General features: G+C 41.7%; 1 protein-coding gene across 3 annotated transcripts in view; it reads right to left on the reverse strand.

The window, feature by feature from the left end:
- The window catches only part of CDH6 (cadherin 6), a 139370-nt gene that overhangs the window by 25680 nt on the left and 95821 nt on the right, over positions 1-17869 (reverse strand). For all 3 annotated transcript variants that reach the window (XM_075921411.1, XM_075921412.1, XM_075921413.1), the window contains 2 exons: positions 6669-6963; positions 3323-3442 (listed from right to left, as the gene is read on the reverse strand). In XM_075921411.1, the coding sequence (XP_075777526.1) occupies positions 3323-3442; positions 6669-6963 (415 nt within the window). The remainder of the gene's footprint in view (positions 1-3322; positions 3443-6668; positions 6964-17869) is intronic.

Consider the following 17869-nt stretch of genomic DNA (forward strand, 5'->3'; position numbering starts at 1 on the left):
TTGCTACAATAATCAATGCCCACACAACACAACTTTCAAGATCCATGGCTCCTACACATGCCTATCACAACATGTGGTGTATTTCAACCAGCTCACTAAATATCTCCAATAAACATTATGTGCATGAAACCAAACAATCGTAACACTTGAACTAACACAGGACAATGATAAAGGACAAAAACACTCTGTCATCTATGGTGAACACCTTTTCACAAAGCGTCACTAGATTTGACCTATCAGTCCTCATCCTTGAAGGAAGCCTGCAGAACACTTTCAAAAGAAAAGCCTGGGAGTTTAAATTCATAACTCTTCTAGCAAAATACAGGACTATGTAGCACTTTAAAGACTAACAAGATGGTTTATTAGATGATGAGCTTTCATGGGCCAGACCCACTTCCTCATATCAAATAGTGGAAGAAAATAGTCACAACCATATGTGTTCTCTCTTTTTTTTTTAATTGTATCCTTTCGTATATATGGTTGTGACTATTTTCTTCCACTATTTGATCTGAGGAAGTGGGTCTGGCCCACAAAAGCTCATCATCTAATAAACCATCTTGTTAGTCTTTAAAGTGCTACATAAACCTGTATGTTGTTTCAGCTACACCAGACTAACACAGCTACATTTCTAGACACTAAAAATCATGGACTGAAAAGAGATCCTGGATTTATGGATTATTGCAACAATCTGTAACTCACTAACTCCTCTCTTTTTGTCCTATGACTAGAGCTGTTAATGAGACACTCCACCTTGAATAGTCTCTTATGAGATGTGTTAACTACTTATTCTAAACAATCTCTTCCAACTTGAGCTTAGGTGTGACATTGGGGCTATGTCTACACTGGCGGGTTCTTGCGCAAGAACGGCCGTTCTTCCACAGAGCGTCCACACTGCCCATTCGCTCTTGTGCACAGGGGTGGATGAGAGTTTTGCAGGGCCCAGAGCGCAGGGCCTATTGAAGAGCGGGGCTCAGGGCAGCACAATTTCGTGCATGCATCACAGCCACAGCCGACAGGTAGTAGTAGTGCGTGCACGGGGCCTATTGAAGCGTGGGGCCCAGGGCAGCTACCCTGCGAGCCCTGCCCTATATCTGCTGCTGCTTGCACAAGAAGATTTACAGTAAAGCGTGGTAAGAGAGTGTTTCTTGCACAAGAGCTGCGCTCTTTTCTAACAAGTGTAAGCTCTCTTGCGCATGGATGCTCTTGCGCCAAAGCACATGGCAGTGTTGACATGTTCTTCCACAAGAGTTCTTGCACAGTGTAGACATAGCCTGGGGGTTGCTTTCCGAGGCCCGAAGAAGAGCCCTGTGTGGCTTAAAGCTTGTGTTTTTCACCAACTGAACTTGATCCATTAAAAGGTGTTATCTCACCCATCCTGTGTCTCTATATTTATCTGGTCTCTTAAGACCAGATAATTTCCTCTTTTGTAGTCAGTGGGGATGAAATTGTAGTCCCACTAAAATCAATACCAAAGCTCCTATGCGACATCTACACTGCAGCACTATTTTGGGATACCAGATGTATCCCAAAATTGCTATTCCACGTCTTTTGAGAGCACCCATTATTTTGAAATATAACAGGCTTGCTATTCCAACATCCCTGTAAACCTCATTCCATGAGGACTAAGGGACGTTTTGGAATAGCGATTTATTTTTAAATACGTTCGGTATAGATAGAGCCAAATTTCAAAATAAGCTATTTCGAAATAATATTGAAATAAGATACACAATTTGAGCTATGCAAATTGTATATCTTATTTCCACCCTCGGTGCAGTGGAGATGCACCTTTACTGACTCCAGCGGACCCAGATTTTACCCTAATTTTGCTGTTGACTTCAGTAGGACCAGGGTCAAACCTTTGCTGTATCTATTTTGCCCTATACACTGTGTCTGCCAAGAAACCACTGCACTATCAGCTATGGCATATGATCCCTCCTCTTTATTATCCGTTTGGATAGAAGAATGGAAGATGTACTATTCCAGATCAGAACCATTGGTCCATCAAGAGAAGAATCCTACCTCCTTCAGGAGCCAATACTTTATGCTTCAGAGAAAAGGGAGCCCACAGCCTCCTACAACTACAAGGGCTATTGGACGTATGATTATCTGACCAGTCATGTTACAGAAGAACTATACAACTTTTCTTTTTTTTAATTTTGGGGAGAAGGTGCCTATAATTAAAAATAGCAAAATAATTGCTGAATATTATGTGTACACTCATCCACTTCTAATAATAGAGATAAATGAGTTTTTGTTCCAAACTTGGTGTTTCCTTTATTTATGCAAGCCGTAATTTGTTTGGGGGTGAGGATATTTATTCCTATGCTGAATTGATATCCCTCAGAGGACAGAATTAAGGCTCACCAGGAAAAAAAAGAATTCCGTTTTATGAACAATTTTGAGGTATCAAAATTTGTTTTTGTTACTCATCAGAATGATACCAAAACTTTTCAGAATTTTGCATGAAGAAAATGAGAGAGACCCCTGCTAGAACAGCCAAAATCCCAGTGACTTCAGCACCCACCTAGGTTTCCCATGAACCCCTGAGCTAGTCTGTGGTGTATGTGAGTCTCTCTCTCTCTCTCTCTCGATATAGATATAGATATACACACACACACACAGCAATTCCATCTTGGATTTGAGAAACCTTAGTAACAAAAGTACCATTGAGATGGATACATTTCTACAAAAAGTTTCAGTTCTGAAAAATCAGGATTTTCTGATGAAAATCTCCCAACAAGCTCTAGACAGAACTCAAAAAAGCTGGGTCATGAGAAATATTATGGTGGGTGGAGAAACGCCAAATACACCTGTTCTATTATTATTAATTATTATTATTATTATTTCCCTCCAAAAGATTACCATAGAATGTATATATACATTGCAGATGTACAGAAAAATCAATTTAATCATGTTATTGGCACAAGTTTTAAGTAAGCTCCAAGAAGAAAAGAAAACGTAATTTAATTCAGCAGTTATGATAATCCATGTCCTCCCTTCTCCTTTCCCCATTACAGCCAAACTTACGAACTGAACAACACTTGGATTAATGTAAGGCTCTGCAAATTGTCTGTGCCGACATGGACAATGACTGAAAACTAGTTCACATCCAGTTCTAATTATATTTATTAGGAGTTGATGTTAAGATTAAAATAATGTAGGTGTCATGTTTACAGATGTATCGCTCTATTGGGTTTGTCAGATTTTGCACTCAGTAAAATGTAATCTCTTTGAAGTTTTTGTTTAATATGTCCTAGCTTGGCTTAACATGTCATTTTAAATTACAGACACTGTCAGAGAATGACAGATAAGGTCTCCTGACCTGACTCAGACTCCACTGAGAAATACGGCTGTCCCTGGAGAATGCTGTACACAACTTTAGCGCTGTTTCCATAGGTAGGATCATCGGCATCGGTCGCAGTGACTTGTACAACAAATGAACCTGCAATGATAAATAAAAGCCTTCATTGTTTTGTCAGTGGACAGAACAATTTATAGTATAGATGCCTGTACATTCATCCAGCTGGATGTGCTTTCATGTTCCTGCTCTTTTTGTAGTTAGATTGCTACTCTGACAGGGGTCAAAAATGCTTTTAAAAAATTTCAACAACCACCAATTTCTGTGGGTGAATAATATTCCTTCTTTGTACCTGCTGCTTGCTTGTTTATTTATAGAAAACATTTGGTATGAATGTAGCATGTTTACTGCAATGCAAATTCACAAACAAGAATAATACTGTGATATTGGCCTTTTAGAAATCTGTCTCCCTGTCCACATGAGCATTAAAGTAACTTGACTCTTCCATTAAGGAGGATAATTTTTTAAGGATGGGATATTGTGCATATAGAGCTTGTCTTTCCCAGTTGGGATGGAATAATTAGTCATTTCTGAGGTTCCTCTGGTGTGGAAAGGACTTTGAAATGGGTGAGACACGATTTCTGTGGTTAATCTCCTAAAACTGTAATTCAACCTTATGCTGTATGATGATGATGATTTATTTTATTTATTATGTGCAAGTGAAATTCCCTTCATGGGGATTCTAGAAGTATCTTGTAGCTGATAAAACCTCCAGGGGGCCATGGAGGGACCTAATATGAATGGAATTGCACAAATGGCTCTCTGCCTCCAGGGCCTTCTGTGATTTCTACAAAGCTTGGGGATTGGAGTGCTGGTGAGAATCACCATGTCTCCCATGAAAGAATTTGGGCAAACCACATATGACCTTTCAAATACCCACTTGTGGATATTTTAATTGGGAGCCAAAATATCAAGCCCCGTTGCATTTAATGTATTTATCATAAAGCATTGAACAGCTCCTTCTCTATCTGCAATCCAGAAAAATAGTTTAAAGTAGTCCTGAAGGAATCTCAAAAAGATCAAAGTTGGATATATATTATAACTAGATGGGTATCATAGACCTGGAAAACTGCTCTGGGAATTAAAAAAAAAGCCTCTATTTATTTGTGACACTTTGGCAGTTCCCCTTCAAGTCCCAGTAAGAACCTGGGAGTGTAGCAATATGGAAAAAAGGAAAGAAAAACAATTACATTTGTAAACACAGATTTTTTTTATTTTTTAAATATGAAGTTCTGGTTAAAGAACTTAACCTGGTTAAAAAACTTAATCTTTGACCGAAACATCAAGTTTTGGTCAAAGATTAAGCTACCTTCTTACTGTATCTAAGTTTCTGTATCCATTCCTCTATTTAAAGGACAGCAGCCCAATACTGTAGTGAAAGAAACTCCAATTGCTTTCAGAGCCATAAAACGTCCAATGGTCTAAACTCTTAAGCTTAAATTCTGTTTAATATTTTCTACAGTTTGTACAGTTGTACCAAATCCAAGGATCTGAACATCCTCATGCTGGTGGATGTTTCACATATGAACTGAGTCAAGAACTGAATTTTGCAAAGTGTAATGGATCAAGCCAAAACCTTGGACCTGAACAAGCCTGGTGTTTGAGGGGTTTATCCAAATTTGGAATTCTGACTCCATCTGCCTTAGAAAAATAACCACCATTCAGTTCTAAAGGGATTGTTTAGAACAAAGGGACTGAGAAGAGATTTTTGAACAACGTATCCACTCCACAGATTACATAATGCCATATACTTATGTAAAATGTTAGGAGTATGCTCCAACTTTAATGGGGTTAAGATTGCATTCATATGACAAACTCCATGACTGAGCTGAGAGAAGATGCCTGGTAGTTCTTTTTTTTGCATATTGCTTGAGGTTTATTTTAATACTTTACTTCAGGGCTACTCAACTTTGAAAGCCCCAAGGGCCACACTGATACACACAGCACATGCAGAGGGCCACAACTTAAGTGTGGTTGCATATACATGCAAATATATATATATACAAATATATGCAAATAGCTTCTTTCACACTGATGGGCATGAATATAAAGCACTTTCCACAATGCTCCGGCGCTCCCCGCACCTCCTACCTGGGGGCTAGAAACACCAACGCCTGTAACCCTCCTGTTCCAGCCAGCCTGTCTGCTTGCATTTTTCAGTGCTCACCTGGACTGGGAGACGCCTCGCCATTGTAGAGCGTGTTCCTAATGGAGGCCACATTCAAAGGATCCTACCTGCAGGCCCTGTGTAAACCCAAACCATACCGTGGGCCATAAACAAATGAGCTGCGGGCCACATGCGGCCCGTGGGCCATGTGTTGAGTAGCCCTGCTTTACTTGGTACTGCTTAATTAATGTTTCTGTCACTGGACATTGTTTCAGATTAGCATTGCGCTGTGTTGCTATTCAATCACTTAGCTCTCTCTAAAAAGAAACAAGGAAAAAAATTAAACCCCTGAGACCCTCTAAACTCCTGAGTCTCTAGAGGTGAATTTTTAATCCATTCATCTGAAATCAGTGGAAAGATATGGATTCACTTCTGCAGGCAATGACGCATACCCTTTGTGTTCAATTAGAAACAAAAGATTATGAAGGAACAAAGGGAATTTAACAAAATATCACAAAATGAAGGACGAGCTGATAGGTACAGTGACTTTCTCTTATTCATGTCCCTTCCCCCCACTATTTTCCCAGGGTATGTCTACATTGCATTCCTCTTTTGAGAAAGGAATGCAAATGAAGCACGAATTTGAATTTCCCGTGCTTCATTTGCATAATTGCATCCAGCCGCTTTTTCGAAATGCCCAGTTTTGAAAAAGAAACGCTGTCTAGATGCAGTTATTTTGAAAGAAAACCCTTCTTTTGAAATAACCCTTACCCCTTATAAAATGAGGTTTAAGGGTTATTTCGAAAGAAGGGTTTTCTTTCAAAATAACCGCGTCTAGACAGTGTTTATTTTTTCTAAATAGGGTATTTCGAAAAAGTGTCTGGATGCGATTATGCAAATGAAGCGTGGGAAATTCAAATCCGTGCTTCATTTGCAACTTCTCTCTGCATTTGCATTCCTCTCTCAAAAGAGGAATGCAGTGTAGATAGAACCCCAGTCTGTTTCTGTCCTAAACCAAAAACAAGCATAGCTGAACAGCAATAGGAATTCTGTTCCAAGTCCAGACCATATTCTTTTCAGAGGATCTGAGTTCTCCATAACTCCAAATGAACTCAATAGCAGGTATTTTCCCAACACTTCTGAATAATGAACACTGAATCAATTCCTCCAAAAGAACCCAGAACACAGTGAGCTTCCACCTACCGACGTCTGACATTTCTGGGACACTGGCGTTGTAAACATCCTTTGTAAACATTGGCTCATTGTCATTGATGTCATGGATCTTAATGATGAACTCAGACTCTGGCTCCACTGGTCGTCCAGTCCTCCTGTTTACAGCCTGGGCACGAAGTATATAAACAGGCTTCTCTTCCCTGTCTAGTCTCTTTGTGGCCTGTATGTCTCCAGTGTTTTCGTTGATAATGAAGAGATCTCCTGCACCATCTCCAGAAAGGATGTACTTAAGTGAGCCATCTCCTCTGTCCTGGTCTGAATGCAGCTAGTAATGAAATGGGAATAATAATAATAAAAAAAGGAAAAATAAATAATTGAGACACTATTATATGGTCTATATCTGTCATTATGAGGCATGATTTAACAGCATTCATTTAATGTCTAAGTGATCTATATGACTTCTGTATTGTATTATTCATTTGTATCCTCTTTAGTCCTTTCTCCATAAAGCCCTAAAAAGTATGTCAGATCAGCCAAACTTCAGTAGGGTGATATTTATTTTGAAGGGCATTGTTCTAGAAAGAAAGTGGCTAATGCAAGATCCAGGAAAATGCATAACTCCTAAAAAGAGGAGCAATCTCACAGAAATGTTACATGGAAAGAGGCTAGCATATTGCTGGGGTTCACTTTAGCTGAAGGTAAGTGATACATATTCCAGGAGTTTTCACGGTGCAGCCTACAACATGACAGAGCAAACTGCAGCAATGTGCCATCAATGCTTCACATGGGGGCAAGGGGACTGCAGCTTCAGATGGGAATTAGTGAGCCAGATGCACTGCTGCTTTGAATTCAACAGGATCGAACCGAATTATACCAGCAGTGAATTTGGTCCCATTTCTTAACTATGATAGTTAGTAGGTAGTGACACTAAAGAGTACAGGGGACCACAGTGTACTTTCCCCCAAAGAAAGACTCATGGAGTGACAACTGGCTAACTGGCCAAGAATGCTTGAGGGCTGCAGAAGAGGCAAGAAATCCTCTGGGAAGGAAATTCCCCAACCTCTGCCCCTCAGCCCTGTTTGTCTCTTCCTTTGGTATCATGCTACTGTTGCTGCTTCTGTGGCCCCTCTCACAGGAACCATGCTGCCATTGAGCCACCAACTCATACCATTGCAAGATCCTCTCTTTCCGAGGAATGGTCAGGTGGAGAAACCTGCTTAATTGTGCTTTTAATATTTTATCATTAAGACTTCCTATCCAGTACTAGGATACCTTCAAAAGAAAGAATGCTCTGGTGTACTACAGGAGGATCAAGGGAGTGGCGATGATGCAACAGTGGGGGAAAAATCATATTTTGCTGTTTACTTCTTTCTCAACATCTTTAGACTTTGTATGGCTACAGAACTATAGGAAACTTTCAGGGAAGCAACAGAACTTGAAACCACAGCTCCAACATCAAAAGGCTTTAAAAGAGTGGCAAGCGAAACACAGGTCACACTAAATTGTATCCTTGCTGGTAAGCAGATCTGGAGTACAAATAAGCAAACAAACAAACTACATTATTGCAGCATCTGTTTGAAGAGGGGTACCTTAATGCAACCTATAAACCCTATAGCTCATGCTCACAGAATCCACACAGGGACATTACCGTACAGCACTTTCATGTGCACTGCTGTTGACAGTAAGAATGTAAATGGGTAACCAGTTTATATTCCTACTATAGCAGGTCCAGCCCAGCCGGAGCAGCTCCCATCTACGGTACGGCTGGGGAGGTGGGTACGCTGCACCATGTCATGTGTGTGTGTGTGGGGGGGGGGGGGGGGGGGGAGGGCGGGTAAGCTCCCTGCTCACCTCCATTTAAGTAGTTAACTGGTTAAACATAATGTGATGCTCACAGGTTATGGTTAACCGGCACGGTGGATGGGCCGGAACAGCCAGCCACATCGTGGGTGAGGGGCACTCCAGCATGGCTGGAGCAGCCTCCCACCCATCCCTGTTTAAGCAGTTACCTGGTTACCAGACATTTAGCTGGTTAACTGATTAGATGGAATTTTACATCCCTAATTCACAACCTCCTAGTCCAGTGGTCACCAACCAGTAGCTCGGGATCCATTGGTAGATCTTGGAGCCCCTGACAGGTGATCCTGACTGGTTTGGCCAAGAGGCTATCAAGTGCCAGCACTCCAATTGTCCTTCATCCTGCTACTGTGCATCTCCTGCTCTTTGCCTTAGAGCTTGTCCCCCACCCTTCCCCCGGAGCCTCCTGTACAGAGCAGGGAAGGGAGAGGAGGGGGCACGGATGTCAGGGTGGTGGCCCCTCTCCCACCTTGTATTCTTTCTTCACAGAATGGAGCGGGGAGGGGAGAGCACAACAGGGCTTGGGATGGTGGGAGTTTGCTGGCTGCTTTGGAGAGTGGTGCAGAGCCCCGGCTGGGGTGAGCCTGCCTTAGCCAGGAGCCACCTGAGGCAAGCAGTACCCAGCTACAGCCAGCTCCAAAACCCTGCCCCAGTCATGAACCCCCTCCTGCACTCCAAGCCCCTGCTCTAGCCCTGAGCCCCCTTGACCCAAACTCCCTCACTGAGCCTTTAGTCTGAACCCACTCCTGCACCTCAACCACTGCCCCAGGCTCAGCACAGAGACCGTATCACATTCCAAATCCCTTAACCCAAGACCAGAGCTTGTGTCCTAACCCTTTGCCCCTGCCTGGTGAAAGAGAGGGAGGATGGGAAGGGAGGGAGGGAGGATGCAGTGAGTAGGGGTGGGGTCTCAGAGAGGCGGGGCACAAAGGAGGTAGGGTAGGGTATTTGGATTGAGATAGATCCTGGATTGTACTTCAAAAAATGATCTTGTGCTTAAAAAGGTTGGAAACCCCTGTCCTAGTCCAAAGTGTGGGACACTGTAAGACAAGCTTTAAAACACCATATAATGTCCAATATTCCAACAAGAGAAGCAACAAATAACAAGAAGTCAGCACACATGGCAGGCGGAACACTGAGGCATCTTGGGTCATTGGTGCATGCCAACATGAAAGGTCAGAAATGGGTATTCCAACATCTTTATTTGAAGAGAAATGAGACCGCTAGACCCTTGGGCTGCATCTAGACTGGCATGATTTTCTGGAAATGCTTTTAACGGAAAAGTTTTCCATTAAAAGCATTTTCGGAACAGAGTGTCTAGATTGGCATGGACGCTTTTCCGCAAAAGCACTTTTTGCGGAAAAGCATCTATGCCAATCTAGACGCGCTTTTGCGCAAAAAAGCCCCAATCGCCATTTTCGCCACTGGGGCTTTTTTGCAGAAAACAAATCTGAGCTGTCTACACTGGGCCTTATGCGCAAAAGCTTTGCACAAAAGGACTTTTGCTTGAATGGGAGCAGCATAGTATTTCCACAAGAAGCACTGATTTCAGACAGTAGGAAGTCAGTGTTTTTGTGGAAATTCAAGTGGCCAGTGTAGACAGCTGGCAAGTTTTTCCGCAAAAGCAAATGCTTTTGCGGAGAAACTTGCCAGTCTAGACAGAGCCTTGGAGAATCAAAGGGTGATGGCAGATATCAGAGTACACAGTATAAGCTACTGTTGCCCAAATCATCCTCGTTTCCCTAGAATTTGCCTTTCCAGTCAGAAGATGAGTAAAAAAAACAAAAAGCCCTCCTGCTATAGTACAATCACCAGTTGAGCTGAATTGCTAGTAGCGCTAGGAGGAGCCCTAATGCAGACCGGGCTAACTGAACTAGTCTCACTTTTATCTTATTGATTAAGCATGGTTTTAACCATTGTTGTGGTAAAAATAAATCTGGTCATGGAAAATTGATCTACGACTGGGCTCCCATTATTCCATTGGGATTTTTTCTTAACATTCCCTAGTATAAATATAGCCTGTAATGACTGGAGAACTAGTGAAAACAGAATATTCCCAAGAATGAAGAGAGTGAACATTTAAAATGTGAGCTATTTTGTCACAATGTAAAATTTTTGTTGGCGTGTGGGTTTTTGTTAATGCCTGCAATGATATGCTCATCTTGATATGTTATTCCCCTATTAGATATCTCTATCTACTGTAGAGATCAGTATCAGTAGAGCCCTCCAAGTCACAGATATCCACTTTATACCCATGGGTATCTGCATCCATAGATACGGATGCAGCTATCTGTGACTCATTTTTGCAGCTACAAATCAGGTCTATAGTCTTGACTGCACATGAGAAGACAATGCAACCTCATTTTTTCCTTTTCAATAGTTGTTTAGTTTTCTTTAATAAATCCCTCCTGTTTACAATGGACTGTGATCCCATACATCAGTACAACACATATTTGAATTCAATAATTAAATTGTTTCATGTCTTAGTTAAAGATTCAGTACCTCTACCCCCTCAGCTAAAGTATTAAAGCTCAAAATGAACATGTTCTGAAACTGCCAACAGGTTCCCTTGCAAAGCTAGGAAAGACAAGACGAGTTGTGACATGCCTGTTTCTTCCAAGGTAACAAAATAAGCATGAAAAAGAAGAATCTTTGATCATGTAAATGACTGACATTCTATACTATTCAGATTCTGGTGCATCAAGCAATATCCAACCAGCATATGTTAAGGATGAATTATTTCAGGAGACCTGTTTTTGTTTAAAATTTAAACACACACATTTATGACTAAGCCAGATTTGTAATTGCATCCAGTCTTGAAACTTTCCCAAAGACCCGAGAGAATATTAAATGGTACCAGTTTGTTGGCAACAGAGAAGAGCAACAGATTACAATCCATACAACAATGCAAATTGCGACAGGGACATGTAGATTAGACTACCCAGCATAGGAAAATGAAGCGGCAATTTAAATAATCGCCGCTTCATTTAAATTTAAATGGCTGCCGCACTGAGCCGATCAGCTGTTTGTTGGCTCAGCGCGGTAGTCTGGACGCTCCGCGGTCAACATCAAAGGCATTTGTCGACCTCCCAGGTAAACCTCATCCTAGGAGGCATACCTGGGAGGTTGACAAATGCCTTTGATGTCGACCGCAGAGCGTCCAGACTACCGCACTGAGCTGACAAACAGCTGATCGGCTCAGCGTAGCAGCCATTTAAATTTAAATGAAGCGGCGATTATTTAAATCACCACTTCATTTTCCTATGCTGGGTAGTCTAATCTACATGCCTCTGTCGCCAGAGGTATGTAGTCTAGACGTACCCTCAGTCTTCTCTTTTCTAAACTAAGCAAGCCCAATTCTTTCAGTCTTCCCTAATAGGTCATGTTTTCTAGTCTTTTAATAATTTTTGTTGATCTTCTCTGGACTTTCTCCGATTTCTGCACATCTTTCTTGAAATGTGGTGCCCAGAAATGGACACAATACTCCAACTGAGGTCTAATGCTCATTTTTAATGCAGCTACTGAAGACTGAGCTTTCTACTATGAGTAATCTCCTTGAATCTCATTCATAATATTCTAAATCTAAAAGATTCTATAGTAATCTCTTTAATTCAGTAAATCGGGACATTTCCATAAAACCTTGATATCAGGAATTTGAGGGACATTTCTGTAAAATAAGTCTTGCATCAATTTTCTCACAGCAGTCAGGATCCTGAATGATGGAAGGCATGACTGGTAACAGGATTTTTGGGAGGCCAGAACTGAAGCCAGGGGCCAGAGCCAATATCAGGGTCAAACACCAAGCTAAGGATCAAGCCAGGTGTTAGAGCTACAGCATCAGGATCAGGCTGAGGGTCTATACCAAGTATCAGATTCTGTGTTGGGGGGTTTCAGGGGTAGATCAGGAGTCAAAATTCCAAGCTAAAGGCAAAATCAGTGCTCGGGGTTCAGAAACAGAAGTAGGGCAGTAGTGAAAGCTAGCTATTCACGTTGTTGACTGGGCACTTTGTACTATGCCCCATGGTCTTATATAGTCTCAAGGAGTCAATCAGGGATCTCTAAGACAACCACCAATCAGATCACTCAAAGAGCAGTGTCCCATGGCATACACTTGTTACTGTGGCTTGTGAGTTGCATAGAGAAGCCAGGTTATGACACTGTGGGGCTGTTAACTATCTAGTAGCTGTATAAACCTGCATTCGATTTCTGACGACCTTTAGAGCATCAAAACAGAATTTTAATTATGTATCTTTGATATTGTTACATTTCTTTAATAAAATACACTTGCATATATTAGAAAATAATAATAAAAAAACCCTCTCTAGAAAAGAAAACTTGCTACAGAGGCAACATTTGTAACATTCTCTTGTGGGAAGAATGTCTGAAAACCTGATGTGTTATTCTAGATTCTGTTATCTACATTTGTCCTTGACTATTTCTTTGGTAGAGAAGTTTTATTCAGGCAAAAACAATCTGTTTCTTTTTTTCTTATGTGTCAAGATGTCCTAACAGTGATATGCTGTTTAGATGACCTATATGATGAGGAAAATTGCTACTATAACCATGAAGAAGAGCTGTAAAAATAAAACTTCAAAGGAAGCCAAAGGAGTATGTCTGAACATGCAAGTATAACATCAAAGGACATTCTGTGCCCACACATTGCCTAGCATAATTGCTGGTATGCAGAGAATAACATTAATAAATAATAAAATATACTTCTTAACATGAAGTCATTTTCCCTTATGGAAGACTCACTGTAGGAGGTAGTTCACTATACCAGATGTGCTTATTCACCATCATCAAATGCACATAGTCTACTGAGGGCCATTGTGCTAGCATTGTACCTGGCATCCTACAATGAAGTTCCCAGTTCTCCCTCAATCATGAGAGTCTCTGTTGTGGTCCCACTGGTGTCGCCAGGTCTGGTCAAAACGTGCACCACTTTGCATGTGGATGGAGAGTTTGAGGCATGGCATGTTGAGGTGTTTTTGCTCCATCCTGGCAACATGCCTGAAAAGCATGCAAAGCTAATTTTGACTGTAGTGAGTGATTGGAAGAAGGCCAGAATACTGTAAGGTTTTGTCATTTTGAAACACTTTCTGTTCAGAATTTGGCACTGATAGTGCATATGGAATGCCTCTAGCTTCTCCAAATCTGCCTTGAAGTGAGTCCAGACTTCTGACCCATATAGCAGTGTGTACAGAACACAGTTTGACAGACTCTAAACTTTTTCTCAGTGCAGAAACATTCACAGCCATGGGCAAGACATGGACTCCATCAGGAGGCAGTGAAAGCTATTCATCAGAGGACAGCTGCTTTACTGTGACTGATTGAACTCTGCTTGCACAGATGTAGATGAAAGTGTCAAAGCCCTGCATTACATTTGATCCAACCTGAACTGAGAGTTCTGATCTTGGGCTTTTGCCAAGAGATGTTTAGCTTGTTACTGTGGTGGAAAACTTGAAGGACGTAGCTGAAATACTCTGGTTTTTCCACAAGAAAGATTGTGTCATTGACATAGTCTGGTTGATGAACCAACCTTGAATCTGACATGTGGAGCAGAAAGTCCTAATATTCAGTCAATAGCCAAACAGAATAGTGCCTGAGCAAAAATGCATCCCTGCCACACACCTGAGAATGTGCAAAAATATGGCAAAAGTACACGAACCAACACACACACACCCTTGTATCATTAAAGGTCTGAAGACTGCATACCAGATTTAGAAGAACACCTGGGATGCCAACTCCTTTCAGTGCAGCTGAAACAAAAGCTGTTTTGATGTCAATGTATACCACAATTAAATTTTCAGTGCAGTTTGGCCAGAACCCAAAGGTTAAGAGCAGTGAAACCTGATTATGGTGAATGAGGATGTCCGTAAATGAATGGCTGCATCCTACCAAGAAGAATATGAGTGACGACTTTTATAGGGAATTATAGCAAGGAGATCAGCCTGTGATTGCTACACTTGATGACAGATCTTTTACTTTTGCATAGGGACCGTATAATGCCATCTTTCCATTATGCTTGTACTCTTCTTGATGCCCATCTGTGATTGGATGGACTAGATCATGATGCCCCCTGCTGGAGGCCTTGCTGCTCTGTCTCATTCTACCACAGAGAAGAGGAGAGGTTGTGTATGTCCTTCAGACAATCTAAAGTGTCTTCAGGGAACAGTCACTCTGAAGGACTGCTAGTGTAGCAAATCAGGGGCTTGAAGGGCCACAGTAAAAGAAACAGCAGAGTAAGTAATTGATTGCTGCATGGAGCTTGAAGAAAGAAATACCAGAAGCCTGGGGAGTTAAAAGAGCAGAAGGACTGCAGATGACTCATGGCAAGCCGGACTGAGCTCAGGGAAAGCTGCTGAAGACCAGCTGCCTGGCTGGCTGGAGGAGCAGCAGGACCATGGACAGGTCAATTTGGGAAGGCTAAGCCCAGAGGACTGAGCCCAGAACCAAGGCAGACTGGATGACTATATCATGATTGGCCCTGCTAGTCTTACTGAAGTCTGAGCCCAGGGAGGGCTGCTGAAAGGGCACTGAGATGGATACCTGGTTGGCTGTTAAAGAACAGAATGTATATTAGAGAAGGAAGCTTTGGTGTTAAGGCCCCATACAACACGGTGGGAAAGAACTAGTGACTGAATGCCCTGGGGGAGAAGAAGGGAGGCAGCATGTCTGAGTAAGCCAGAGGGCTGAGCCAGAGAACACTCGATCACAAAGGGGGTACCAACAAGAGGTGGGTTCTGCCTTGGTCAAAATTGAGTGATTGCAGGCACACATTGGCCAGGTACTGACCCCGTTACACTGCTCTTTTCAGAACAGATAATGCAGGCCAACACTCATTGGTTCCTGGGTACCCTTGAACAGCTACAGTGGAATATCAATAGGACCCACAGCATGTCTATTCCACAACTTTTGGATGTCTTTTTGTACTTGCTAGTAATGGAGATCAGTGTCCATCCATGGGTTGGCCAAGTCACATAGCTCAGAACACTCATCAGCAGATGCATGGTTCATTACATTTTCATACTGTATTTTCTGTCTGTTCAGGACCTCATCCACTGGTGAGCAGGGAGAGAATGTTTGAAGGCTGTTTATGGTTTCCAGCCAGACACATGATAGTTCTGGAGGCAGAGCACAGATTGTTGTGCTTTAGGCTGTCATCTGCTTCATTGACCACAGAGTTGATGAAGATTTTATGGTCACATTTTTTGCCATGGCCCAGAAAATGCCTTTCAACTGTTTGTGTTCTTGGACATCTCACTGTTTGGATGCCTGTGTCTTTTTGTTAATATATCAAAGGCTCTTCAGAAAGCCAATGTTTCTGGTGTGACCGTCTGTAGCTAATTGTTTCAGGAGCCGCATGTGATAGTGTTACCTATATCACTCTGTTATCAGAGTGGGTACCTAAGTTACATATGAGATTCTCAATGGCCTGCATGTATTGCACCAGGAGCTACAGAAAGACATTGCACATTTTACTGTTGATGGACATCTGCCTTGTGAGGAGTTGGAAGATGCAGTGAGAACTGAGTAGCAATTAGTTTATGGGCTCGAGTTTGCTGGAGCTACTCTGTGCCACTGAAGACCCAGTGAGATTACATGATGGAACAATTTATGATAAGAATATTTTTTTCCATGGCACAGCCATTGTTCGAAATTCAGGTCCATCAGTGGCCATTGAGACATCTGAACCAGGAGTCCATGACAGACGAATTGTCAGTAGCACACAATGTCAAAAGCTGAGGGGTAGTATCACTTGGGGAACCCATACCTAAAGGGCCTATCAAGTTTTCATAGCCAGTTCAATCATAGCCACTTGTGGCACTGAAATCTCTGAGCACTAGCAATGTGCCATGTGGTGACGTTTCCTGCCAGTTGATGGTAGAATGAGCATTACAGTGCACGATAGCATCCTCACAATAAAACAGATTCTTGACTGGTGTAACTTGCCATCACTCCATTCAATATGGTGACTTTAATGAAGCTGTGGCAGTTTCAACCAGCTGAGGATCCACCTCTAGAAGAGAATGTCCGTTAGCAGTTGTGCATTAGAAGAATTTGGAACTTTCATTTTGGTTCACCCTGAACTGGATTGTGTGAGTGCTTAGAGCCCCCAGGAGCTGCCATTCAGCACCTTCAATTAAGTCAGTAGGAGCTGATGTTGCTCAGCTCCTCCCAAAGCTGGGCCATACCTACCCAGGTTCATTTTAAGGGTATGCTGTATAAACTTACTCTAAAATTACCTAGGTAAGTGGAAATGAACTCAGAATATATCATCACCTCATTCTACAATTTATCCTTCTTAACTGCATGGTTTATCCTTCTCAGTCCTTAGAGATCTGTCATCTCCTATGTCCCCTGGTCCAGTTTCTAAGAGGACATGTATATGCATGTAAGACCAAACACAATGGAAACAACCCTGTTGGTCCTATAAAAGGTATTATCTCACCCAGTTTGTCTCTCTAATACCTTGGGTCCGATATTTTTACAACAAAACCAAATAGTTCTGTTGTGTCAAACACCCAGGCATATAGAGCTACTTGGGAAGTTCTAGGGTCTGCATGGTTTCTATACTCTGTGGGATTCTATATCTCCATGCATATTGTGATGGATTCTATGGCACTCTAGGGAGTGGAAGGTGCGAAAGTTAAGGGTGGGATGGCAAATGAGTTGGAGTTGTGCATCACATGAAGAGTTAAGTAATATGCTGGAGAAGTGTATTCATTATTTGCCTCATACCCTGCTCAGCTATGCGGTATCTCATTATTGTTTCTTTAGTGCAAAGCCATTTCAGCCCAAGCCCTTTGTAACTCTTCTTCCTCTATATAACTTTTTTACAGGAAGTCAATGTTACTTATCAGTATTCACTTCTCAGTGCAAATGAACTGGATATGACAAAGGAAGCCAAGGGGTGAGAATCTCTGCCAATGGTGTTGCAGTGAAAAGTGAATGAGGAAGCAAGTATATCTTACTCATATTACAGTAAATTAATTTGCATAATATTCAAACTTTAATGGGATTTTTTCACTAAATCACCAGTCATAGTCAGTAGAAAAGATTGAGGATGAACAACAAATACAAGATTATATGATATGACAGGCACACTTTCACCTAATTTTACTTTAAAACTATGGTTACATTAAACTATCTTGTTCACTTTTCATGATTCACTGTCAAATAAAAACTATTTACCCTTTCATCTTACCCAGAATTCTGCAGGGCCAAAAAGTTCAAATGTGGGTGCTTAAAGTTTAGGCTCTTTGATCCAGATTTAGCCACCCCAATTAGATAATTCTATAGTTGTTTAAATATGGATTGAGGAACCTAACTTTAAGCAACTACATTTGAACTTTTTTCCTTGTGAGGTGAAA

This window comes from Pelodiscus sinensis, chromosome 2, assembly GCF_049634645.1.
Source record: "Pelodiscus sinensis isolate JC-2024 chromosome 2, ASM4963464v1, whole genome shotgun sequence".
NCBI classification, from domain to species: Eukaryota; Metazoa; Chordata; order Testudines; family Trionychidae; genus Pelodiscus; species Pelodiscus sinensis.